We start from the raw sequence: 12547 nt of genomic DNA on the forward strand, positions 1-12547 counted from the left end.
AGTTGTAACGTCTTCTTAATGGCATATAAATCAAGGGGCTTAAAAACAAAGTCCTTACGTACATCCTTGGTCTCCCCTGGGCTAATGAGTTCACCAACGCCTCTATTCATGAAAAAACTAAGCTGCCTGCCCGAAAACGGTCAAGCAGTCGATTGCCTTATTTCGTTCATATGTCTGGACAAATTAAGCCCATGAATCTCATGACGCCTAGTGATAGGTTCTCCTCTCGGTATTAAAAGATATGCAGAACATAAAATAACACACGCACGATGCCTTGAGGAAGATGTTTGCTATTTTGATTTTGTTTGAAAAATCTTTGGTGTGCAGCACTCTGGAGACTATTGTGGGAAGTCATCTTTCTTGCCTTATGTACCACCTGGCGTGGAAAGATCTAAGTCTAAGCTAATTCTTTTTAAAAGCCTGATTTTCTTATAATCTTCTCCACAAGTCAGCTTCAGACTGTTTGAAAATAGGCTAAACCAAGTGTGTGAACTAAGCAAATGTTGCTACTTCTGTATTTTCCAATACAGCGCAAAGTAAGTCTCAGTTCATTATACTTATTAAGAAGGTTTCAATTTCTGTCGTTTTTCATTTCAGAATATCTGATAAATCCGTGTCGACAGATCATTTTGACGAGGAATCAGAATTCTATGAAAGAATTTACGCTCATGTTAAGTGCACATTACATTTAAACCTTGAAGTTTGGCAAGTAAAGGCTATCAAAAGTTCTGATTTTTGTGTTGATGAGGAAGGAAAGGTAACACTTAATATTTCTTGTGATAACATCTATTACTTTTATTATTTAAACTCCTGGTTATTACCGCCTTAGAATAATAAAACCTCTTGTACAAATGTGGCCTTTTTTTGTCTCCTCTTCAAGATTTTCTTAGTACTCTTACGGAGCCTCAAAATAAAATTTGAAAAAGAGCCATTAGATAAGTGTCCAAGTTTTTAGTACATGATTCATTTATTGTTGAAGGAGAACCTGTCCAAAACTTCTTTCTGGGATAATACGAAATTTCAGATTTTCACCTTTTCACGGTGAAGTACCGTAATAAATCGAAACGCACTATGTGTGTCAATGTTATCAAATTAGTGTGGGTGTGATACCTCAGGACCGACTAAGGAGGTCGATTTCAAATAAATGTCAAATTTTTAATTGGTGGATTGACATGGGAGGAGTTGGGGTTAGAAATTTTAAAGCACAACAAAAATTTTCCACTATGAGCCCAAGCTTTCGAAATACATTATCAGCAAACTGGGAACGGCTGGCGAGAGGTCTTGTTGAAACTTTCAGGTAATATTTATTTGGGAGGGGGGGCTTCAGTCCACATGCAAGTTTTTGCACCATGAGCCTCTGTGGGACTTGGAATTGTAGGGTATCGAAAGGCACTATTTTTGCCCTGGATACAAAATAGAATGTTTGAGTAGTAAATCCAATTGAAACTTTCAAAGAGCAGGGGTACCAACTAAACCTGAAATTTATCATTTACAAAATTTTAACGAAAAATTGCTCCTTTCACAAAAAGTGAAATGATATATATTTAATTCTTTCCCAGAAAGACAGATTTAGAAAGTGATCCAGCGGAAAGCCCTATATCAATCAACCCATATAGACGATAATCAGGAATAAATTAAAGCTTTTCAGAAATGGTTGGTTGGATAAAGCTAGTAAACTATAAAAATCAAACAGTTCGTGGTAACGAACTGTAGTAAGGAGCGACCCGGCTCAATAGTAAACGAAACTCTAAAAAACGGAGCTTCGATGCTAAAAGATATATCAAAAGAATCTTGCCTTATTTGCCTTATTGAATTTGCCTTATTTTGGGAAATAGGGGGAAGCACCCCCTAAAAGTCATAGGATCTTAACGAAAATCACATTCAGCGTATCAGAGAACCCTATAGAAAAAATTTCAAGGTCTAATCTAAAAAAATGTGGGATTTCGTATTTTTTGCCAGAAGACAAATCACGGGTGCGTGTTTATTTGTTTTTTTTTTTTGTTTTTTTTTGTTTTTTTTCAGGGGTCATCGTATCGACCAAGTGGTCCTAGAATGTCGCAAGAGGGCTCATTCTAACGGAAATGAAAAGTTCTAGTGCCCTTTTTAAGTGATCAAAAAAATTGGAGGGCACCTAGGCCCCCTCCCACGCTCATTTTTTCTCCAAAATCAACAGATCAAAATTTTGAGATAGCCATTTTGTTCTGCATATTCAAAAACCATAATAACTATGTCTTTGGGAATGACTTACTCCCCCACAGTCCCTGGGGGAGGGGCTGCAAGTTACAAACTTCGACAAGTGTTTACATATAATAATGGTTATTGGGAAGTGTACAGTCGTTTTCAGGGGCTTTTTTTTTGTTTTAGGGGTGGGGTTGAGGGGAGGGGGCTATGCGGGAGGATCTTTCCTTGGAGAAACATATCATGGGGGAACAGAAATTCAATGAAAAGGGCGCAGGATTTTCTAAAATTACTATAAAATAAACATGGAAAAGTTTTCCATTGAAAGTAAAGAGTAGCATTGAAACTTAAAACAAACAGAGATTATTACGCATATGAGGGGTTCTAAAAATACTTTAGCATAAAGAGCGAGGTATTTAGAAGGAGATAAATACCTCGCTCTTTATGCTATAGTATTTTTAGTAATTTCAACTATTTATTCTACGGCCTTTCTGATTCAGGGGTCATTCTTAAAGAATTGGGACAAAACTTACGATTTAGTGTAAAGAACGAGGTATTAACGAGGGTACAAACCCCCTCATATACATAATAAAAATTAAAGAATATAAAAGTTTGTTACGCAAGTTAATTCTTAAGTTACGTATATTTTTTACTAATAAAAAAATTCGTGAAAAATTAAAATTTATAGTTGCCTTTTTATGTAACCGAAAAATTGCATGGCAACTAGGCCTCCTTCCCCATCCCTTATTTCTCAAAATCGTCTGATCAAAACTAAGAGAAAGCCATTTAGCCAAAAAATGAATTAAAATGCAAATTTCATTTTAATAATTTATGTGTGGAGAGCCAAAATCACACATGCATTAATTCAAAAACGTTCAGAAACTACATAAAAAAACTAGTTTTTTAACTAAAAGTAAGGAGCAACATTAAAACTTAAAACGAACAGAAATTACTCCGTATATGAAATGGGTTGTCCCCTCGGCAATCCCTCGCTCTTTACGCTAAAGTTTGACTCTTTGCCACAATTCTGATTTTTAAAACAATTGAAAGCTTTAGCGTAAAGAGCGAGGGATTGCAGAGGGGACAACCCATTTCATATACGGAGTAATTTCTGTTCGTTTTAAGTTTTAATGTCGCTCCTTACTTTCAGTTAAAAAACTAGTTTTTTTATGTAATATAAAAAAGAAGTCATAAATCTACTCGATCGTGATATAATTCCTGGGAGGGTGTAAAGAGGGAGGCTTTGAATAGATTGGGATGGAGGAGGAGCTTGCGTAGCTGTGTTGGCCTCAGGTGGCTTGGTGCTGCTTTAAGTTGTTAACAGTAGTAGTAGTAGTTACAAAATGATGATCTTCCCCGTTCTTTATTATGTATTTTCCCTTGGGAAATCAAAAAAGAATTGACAAATTAAGAAAGAGTTATTTGCCCTCTGGGCATCCCTTCTCCTCTTATTATTGCCTTCAGTGATTCATTGCCAAAGCCCTTATCTGTCCTTTTTAACGAGATTACAAAGTCTGGGCACTTTCCACATATACGGAAGCAGGATATAGAAAAGGTCACATAGAAGGATATAGAAATAAGCTTCTTAATCAGCCTTTGTACGACAATGTTCATCAGGGTCTAAACACCTTTTTCCCCTTCTTTGTTACCAGTGGCCCGCGAAAAATGAATACTAATTTATGTCTGCAAGAATTTTCTCTAAAATGCTTTAAAGGTGTGAAAAATATGCTTGTAAAGCCATTGCTGCTGGCATATACAGCTATGCATGCCCTCTGCTTGAATGTGCGTTGAACTAGACGATGAACTAGAAACACTGCAAAAACGATTCTTAAAAATCGCATTTGGAAACAACTTTATCACTTATGTATCTGCCCTAGTACCACCGTAGCGACTGAAACGCAGGAACCAGTTTATATGCAAATTTGTGCACCCTCTGCTTTTCAGTGCTAAGTATCGTTTCCTACTGCCCCCGCCACTGCAGTCACTATTACACACGGCACAAGAAGAAGTGCGCTCTGCGCATCGTTACAGTAATTTATTTATTTATTTTCCACAAAATCGTGGTATTTGTAAAATACATAAATGAAATTGCAAATAAAAGTAAACAATGCTTCAACAAATAAAACAAAGCGTTGATTGCAATAGCTATTAGTTTACAATATTCTACACTGATTTACAGTAGCTAATTTGCTAGGATTGATTTACAATAACGTATTTAAATGAAACATATAAAAAAAAATATCAAACATTATTTAACTTCTGGAAAAGGTGAGAAAGTTGTGTATAAAGAAAATATTTCAGACTTACGAAAAAAAATATGTCTTAATCCTAAATAATCGTAACGGCTCTATGATTTTACACTTTAAAACTAATTAAGTCCTGCTAAAAACAAATTTGAAAACCAAATAAAATTTTCAATATTTAAAATAACAAACCCAAATTGAAGAAAAACCTCAGATTTTAAAATCTTGAAAAAGAAAGACAGGATAATGAAGATGTGAGAGGGCAACTGCATTAAAAAGAGAACCAAAAATATCATGACGACAGATACCACGCAGCCGTACTATTGAACGGACAGCCTTTCTAATTTTTTCTTGCATATTTAAAGTTAGCATTGATTTCGAAACTCAAGCTGAAGCACTAAAAGATAACACCAGATAAACAGTAGTCCCTGTTGGACGAGTCGGGACAGTAATTTATTTTTTCATTTTTTCGCTAGTTGGATTAATTGTCTTTAGTGCTGAAATTTGTTATAAAAAATAGCTCAAATTCGCTGTTGCATTAGACGTAACTACGATAACTATTTTCATTAAATGGATCTTGAATTTAATTTCAGGTCAAGATGATGAGCTACAATGTGTTTGAAACTATTATCCCAGAATTAATTGATATTGCTGAAACCAGAATATCCGCAGGATTGGAAAGGATTTGATTTCTTGTTTTTGTTTTGGTTTTTCCAGTTTTTGGCATAAAACAGGAAGCAAAAAGAGACACTAAAGACAGTGAATATTTTGTATCTATATGTAAGTGATTGCAATGTTATTAGCTAGTGAAGCTTTTCATTAAAATGATGAGTTTTTTAAGGCATGAGGGATAAAGTTTGAATCGCGAAGGTTTTTGTGCTCTTCTTCTTTCTTATCATAAAGTAAAAGCGAAATCTGACTTTAAAAATGTGAATATTTAACTTTTTGAAGCTAGTTAGATTTGATTTCGCAAAAGAAAGGTTAGAGACCACAAATATTTTGTGTCTACTAGTTTTTTTTAACTAATATTTGCATTTTTTCTAATTTTATAACGTCACCTCACACATGTATAATAATAATAATTTATTTAAACCCTCTCTACATACATAAAATACACTTAGGGGAGTACAACAATACAGAAAAATAAAATAAAAATGGAAACAATAAACAAGAAAAAACTCACAAAAACAAACAACATTTCAGCTACTTAAGCAACACAATTAAGCGGAAAGTCGACAATATTTTCTCGACGCTTGTAGAACCTATCCACAATCTGGTCCATTTTTGAGGAAATATCGAAAACGCCATATCTACTGTAGATGGACTGATTGCGAGTCAAGAGCGGCAATTGCATAACATATTCGCAAAAAATATACTGGAATGCCGCTTGCACCACTTATTGGAGAGGAAAGCCTCGCGGCCACCACTACTGTACCGTAAATATCGGTGCGGTATACCCTGTACCAGGGTATGGTAACGTGATAGAACGATCAAAAGGCCAAATTTTAGGCCAAGGGTGCCACTACCTGGGTCACCTCTAATATCTCTAGTTGTCTCTTCGGAGGATGAGCGTACCCCCTACCCGCTAAATTAAAGTTCAAATCCCTGGCTTCTTTTGAATAATATTATCTTTCTATGGCCCAGATAAATAAGACAAAAATAGAATTTAGTTTGAAAACTTACTTATTGCAAAACCACTTAAGTTTAGCAACGGGACTTCAACTTATTGTTGAAAATTATACTATAGGCATATCTAAGCAAATGTAATTACGGAAACGAAAACAAGACATTTATCTGAAAAAGAAAAGAAACAGGGGTTGAACCCCAACACCTCTCCCCGTAAGATAAATGGCCACCCACGCACCACGCTGGTCCAGCCTTACAAACCTAAACGCTGACTTAAACTTTACAAAATTCATCTTCCTTATTTCTTCACCAGCGTCTGTACTACTGCTTCCACCACTTGGCTCTGATTTTGTCGCCATCTACACTTCTCTACTGCAGAACCAACATGGTCTTGATCGTAAGGCCATCCGCCTGAAGTTTTGAAGATTGAAGTCCACAAGAATAGCAGCAAATAATCATGCCAATCTAGTCAAGCAATCTTCTGGCCAAACCAGAGTGAGTTCCAACCTCCCAGGCCATACATATTGGAACCATTCCGACCGGGATAGTAAAATGAAGAATGCATATCGATTTTATTTGCACATGAAACTTGGATCTGTAGCTCAAGGAATAAGGTTTGGTTAAAATGCTGATTTCAATCCAGAATAGTGAATTGGGTTACTGGGCAAAGAATTGGATTAAATATGAAGTGACTGGGAAAGAGTATCTCCCGAGGACTCCAGATGAGAGTGGCGAAATCCCGGTAATATGGTTACAACTGGCCAATCAGTTGTCCATTGAGTGAACTGTCTATCATTCATGGCTCCCCAAAGGGGCTCCCCCCCCCCAAAAAAAAAAAGAGACCAGGTCTCCCTTAGAGTTGATAGGACTAATCTCAGGTTCTTCCCCAAGTTTTTTTCAATCTGACCCGAAATTCAGTATCTCCCAACTTTTCCCCAATGAGTCCAAGACCTTCCCCCCCCCCCTATTATTTATTTATTTATGTTAGCTAGGCATGGCCCATCTATTTTTAAATTCTCCATATATATTATTTTTTTTCACAGTCGGGACATCTCCTCAGCATTCCCATTATTTATTGTAAGCACAGGGCCCATCGTGCCAATCCTCAGTTATCCAGCTTCTTTATATTTAGCCATCTTAATGGATTGTGATCTGTCATTACTTAAGATTTTCGTCCGTATACGTAATAGTTAAGTTTTTGACCGCATATACTATTGCAAAACATTATTTTTAATTGTACTATAATTTATTTCTGCTTTTTCTGGATATAAATGGATACAATTTTCTGGATATAAATATGATTGGATGTTCCCCATCCTCAAATTTTTGGGATAAAACTGCCCCTTATCTATAATCTGAGCTGTCAGTTTGCAGTACAAATGGCAATGAAAAATATGGCTTTCTCAGTATTCTTTCGCTACAAAGAGCGTGTTTAAGTATATCAAATGCATTTCGTTCAATCTCAGTCTATTTTACGGGGTCTAAGACACCCTTTTTGTCAATTTCTTCAAAGTTTTAGCGACTGTTGCAAAATTTGGTATAAATTTTTATAATATCCCGCCAATCCCGAAAATGACCGAACTTTTTTCTTTGTATTTGGGACCACTACGCTTCTAACTTTTTCGTTTTTTTTCCCCTAATAAGGTTGTAATACCGTTCCCTATTTTGTGTCCATGGTACTCTGTTTGTTACTGCACCAATCTACATTTTTTCATATTTAGAGTTAATCCTGGTTTCCTGAGCCTGGTCAACACTTGTTTCATATGGGTTATATGTTCATTGAACGAGTTTGAGAAAACTACAATGTCATCCAAGTAGGCTCTTGTATATGGTAACGATTTTAAGATACAATCTACTAGTCTTTGGAACGTTGCTGGTGCCCCTATTAGTCCAAAATGAATATACCGAAACTGGTATAACCCAAAAGGGGTAATAAAAGCAGTTTTTACTGAATCTTCTGGGTGCATTTTTACTTGCCAATATCCCCTTCTCAAGTCTAAAATCGATATAAATTTTGCGGAGCCTTTCGTCCATTCTTGGTATTGGACATGTGTCTGATTCGGAAATACTAAGAATTTGGTCCATTCTTGGTATTGGATATGTGTTTGATTCGGAAATACTATTCAGTTTTCTGTAGTCTACGCAATATCGAATGGAGCGATCCTTCTTCGTGACTAATACGACTAGCGCTGCATATTCTGAGTTTGATGGTTTTATAACCCCTAAATCAAGCATTCGGTCTGTTTCTTTTTTCATTTCCTGCCTTTTAGCTTCTGGCATTCTATAAGGGTATAGTTTTATTGGTTTGTTCTCTTTTACCTGTGTTTTATATACCATATCCTCCGTTTTTCCGATTCGATCTGTTAATACGTCTGCAAATTCCTCGAATAACTTATTTGTTTGGTATTTCTGAGCTTGGCTCAGATGTGTTTCTGACGAAATTCTTTCAGTGACATTTGTATGTGTTTCCGTTGGGTCTATTGTATCCAAAAGGACACTTTCCTCGTCATTTTCTGACGTCGAAATGATGAGGCAGTGCTTCTGTGGATCTTTGTGCCTTCCCTTTTCATTAAGTTTCCTCAGTAAATTCACATGGTAAACTTCCTCCTTTTTTCTTGCTCCATCTAATTCTATCATATAATTCACGTCATTTATTTTCTTTTTTACCTTAAATTTTCCTTTCCATCTTACTTCCAATCTATTATTGCCGTCCGGTAGCAATATGAGGGCTTCGTCCCTTTTCGTGAATTTGTGCATGCGGGCCGATTTATCGTACCATATTTTTATTTTTTCGACGTATTTTCCCTGTGCCTGCTTGGTATGCTCATGGTATTTATTCAATTTTTCTCACAGCGATAGCAAGTGTGTTATCATGGTCTTTCTGACCATTTTCCTATGATTCTCGCCATTTAAAATATCTAATACCCCCCTAGGGTTTGTCCCATATAGTAATTTAAATGGCGAGAATCCTGTTGCTATGTGTGGAGTTTTTCTATGTGCCAAAAGGACATAAGGGAGTATTTTGTCCTATTGATTCACATCATCTCTTACGAAGCGTCTAAATATACTAATTAAGGTTCCGCTAAATCTTTCTTTCACTCTATTTGCCTGAGGATGGGACGGAGTAGTTAATGCTTGTTTAATGCCGAGAATTTAGTATAATTTTCGAATATATGTCTGATATAAAATCTGTTCCATTGTCTGATATACAAATCTGTTGCATCCTTTAAATAAGTTAAAAATAGCTATAACGCTTGCTCGTAATCTATAAAACTGAGGACCAAAGGTGTTTTACAACTCTGGCACTTCTCAATTATTAACCTAAGATTGAAAATTTAGTCGAAACATTCTCTACATTTTCTGAAACCGCACTGTTCTTCTTTTAAAACTTTGTCTACATTGTGTCTCAGTTTAAAAACTGTCATATTACTAAGTAATTTGCTACCTACAGAGACCAGACTAATGCCTCGATAATTACCACACTCACTCTTATCACCTTTTTTTATATAGTGGTCTAATTAAGGTTTTCCGAAAATCGTTATGTACTTCCCCTTTTTCAAAAATCTCATTCATAATCTTCAGTAACTTATTTCTAACGTCAGAGCCACCATATTTAAAAAACTCATTTACCACACTATTAGTACCTGGAGCCTTATTATTTTTAATCCTTTTAGGACTGTCGCTAATTCTCCGTCACAAAACAAATCTTCCTTCACATCCGAGGTATCACAATTAGGTTTAATTTGGTTATGAATATCAGAAACGGGTTAAAAACCTAAGCTAACCTAACCTGTCATCGTCAAACCTTGCATTATACTTAAAGAGTTTATTGGCAACGTTGAATAAATTCAAGGAGAGAAAAAGTATTTCAAACATTCGCCGGTGCATGTCGACATTCACTGATTTCAGATAGACGGTAACATATTCATGTCTTGTATCATGAGTGAACCTTTACTTTCAATTTTGTTTTTCATTAAATTTCATGAATTGTTATTACTTTAGAAAGAATGAAATGAAAAAAAAAATTGGTGTGTAAAAAAATTTTATTCATCGATATACGTGGATCGGAGCCAATGGGATTAAAAAGAATGAAGTTGCTGAGGAAATCAAGCACAAACCTATATCTGTATGGAACCCTGTCCATTGATTCTTGCACCTGTATAGGGCATACCAACGTGTTGTTTTGTTCCAAAAAAATTTTGTGACTAAGTTCTAATATCATATCTTGTGATATGTGGGTTTATCTTTTTTCAATGTAATTATAAAAAATAGCCATCCAACCGGATAAGTGGCTTCTGTAATTCCACCGTATCGTCTAGATTTCCTCAATTTACGTGAAGACTTGCTTGATTGCCAGCTCTATTCAATCTCAACTTAAATGAATTTGGCCTTTGCTTCTGACGCCAACCGGGAAGAAAAGAAAAGAGTAGTGTCTACATATCCTTCTGCCCAAAACCCAGTGGCTTATTACATATTTCAGCAATTTTACTGGAGATTGATAAAGCTTTAAGCCTTTCTTCGGAACGTTTTTGCATGGATTTAAATGAGACATCTAAAAAAAAGATTACTTGAATTCTGAAATCCCATGTATATAATCTAGAAGAACTAAAACATTTTTTTATCTGTAACTGCTCGTCATTCCTGTGTCATATGAAGTAAAAATACGGTTACAAATAATGTCATGAAAAACATCACCAAGAAGTATTTTAGGACTTCAACTGTCCTTCTTCAGTATTAGATGAAAAAAAAACGTGTTTTTTCAACTGAAAGTAAGGAGCAACATTAAAACTTAAAATGAACAGAAATTATTACGTGTATGAGGAGGGTTACCTTCTCCTCAACACCTCGCTATTCATGCTAAAGTTTGTTTAGTACTTTTAAAATGCTTCTTACTGTTCTAATTAACCGACCCTTGTGTTTCTGGAGTCGTTCCTAAATAATTTGGACAAATTTTAACTTTAGCACAAAGAGTGGGGTGTTGAGGAGGGGCCGACCCTGCTCATATACGTAATAATTTATCTTCTTTTTAATTTTGATACTGCTCCTTACTTTCACTTGAAAAAAGTTGCTTTTTATTTAATCTCTAATCTTTTTTCAATAATGCCAGGAAATCTGGCTCCAGCTCCACGGAAAAATGGACAAATTTTATAATTTAAAGACTTTTCCTCAGGGGCTGTGGGGTGTTATGTTATCTCCATAAGTATAGTTAATGGGCTTTTCAACAATACTGAACAAAATGGCTATATCAAAATTTAGATTTTGGGAATAAAAGGGGCATGGGAGGGGGCCTAGTTGTCCTCCTATCTTTTTGGTCGCTTAACAAGAGCACTAGAACTTTTCATTCGAATGAGCCCTCTTTCGATATTCTAGGATTGCTGGGTCTATACCGTCACCTCTGGGGAAAAAATAAACACGCTTTCGAAATCTTCCTTCTGGCAAAAAAAAAATTAAAATTTCACATTTCTACGGAAAGCAACTTGAAACCTCAGCAGTAGCTCTGATAGGCTGAATCTGATGGTGTGATTTACATAAGATTCTTTGCTTTTAGTGAGTGTTCCCCACCCCATTTTTCGAAAATTAGGCAATTTTTCCCAGGCTGGTAGATTTTGATGCGTGACACAAAGATAATGAAGGTTAAATATTTGGAATCAGCATAATAAGGCGATTCTTTTGGTATATCTATTACCATAATATTCCATTTTCTAGAGTTTTGGTTAGTATTGAGCCGCGTCGCTTCTTACTTACAATTTGCTACCACGAACTGTTTGATAAGAGGGAAAAACCTTTTTAGACTTAAGTTCCTCCTATGCCGTCAGAGGCACTCAGGTTATCCACAAAAATCTACCAGACATCCTTCATATTTGCTGTCTCCCTGACGTCTTCCCATGCACTAGAAGCCTAAGAAACTGAGAATAGACGAGCACAAGCACCAAATTTAGTAGTACCATAAAATTTCTTCGGTTGGACGTCTGTATTACATGCTTTTTGTCTGAGCTTTAATTGTTGTGTTTTTACGCTAAAACGGCCGTTTTTGCTTGATTCATTAATAACCATCTATCATCTGACCTTCATTCGTGCTATAAAAGGTTGACGCCGGCGTTGGAAAATTTCAACTCACCCAGGATACCTGGGTGTATCCTCACCCAGGATTTTACAGAATTTCAGCTCACCCATGATTTTACAGCTAATATTAAAATTAATATTAGCTGTAAAATGTAATACCTAGGATATTATTGCATTTTCTTTAAACTAAAAATAAGAGAAGCTTGGAACAGCAATATATCTATCTCTAATATAAATATGACTACGTTATTAAGCCGCAGTAGCAGTAGAGAACAATCGGTAACAGATTAGTGTTGGCTGCAAACTTTTTAAACCTGTTTCTTGTAAATTTAATTTTCTGCGTCTGAAAGGGGGGAGTCCCCTTAATTTCAGTACTCCCCCCCTACAGGGGGGAGTACTAAAATTAAGAAAAACCCTGGGTCATTTGTAAAATTTAG

The 12547-nt window shown here is 35.8% G+C and overlaps 1 protein-coding gene across 1 annotated transcript in view; it reads left to right on the top strand.

Moving 5' to 3' along the window:
• Window positions 1–5261, top strand: part of LOC136030178 (uncharacterized) — a 32603-nt gene extending 27342 nt beyond the window's left edge. The window contains exons 5-6 of the mRNA XM_065708922.1: window positions 598–757; window positions 5015–5261. Of these exons, the coding sequence (XP_065564994.1) occupies window positions 598–757; window positions 5015–5110 (256 nt within the window). The 3' untranslated portion in view covers window positions 5111–5261. The remainder of the gene's footprint in view (window positions 1–597; window positions 758–5014) is intronic.
• Window positions 5262–12547: the final 7286 nt, after the last annotated feature.

The sequence above is a fragment of the Artemia franciscana genome, chromosome 8, assembly GCF_032884065.1.
Source record: "Artemia franciscana chromosome 8, ASM3288406v1, whole genome shotgun sequence".
In the NCBI taxonomy this organism is placed as follows: domain Eukaryota; kingdom Metazoa; phylum Arthropoda; class Branchiopoda; order Anostraca; family Artemiidae; genus Artemia; species Artemia franciscana.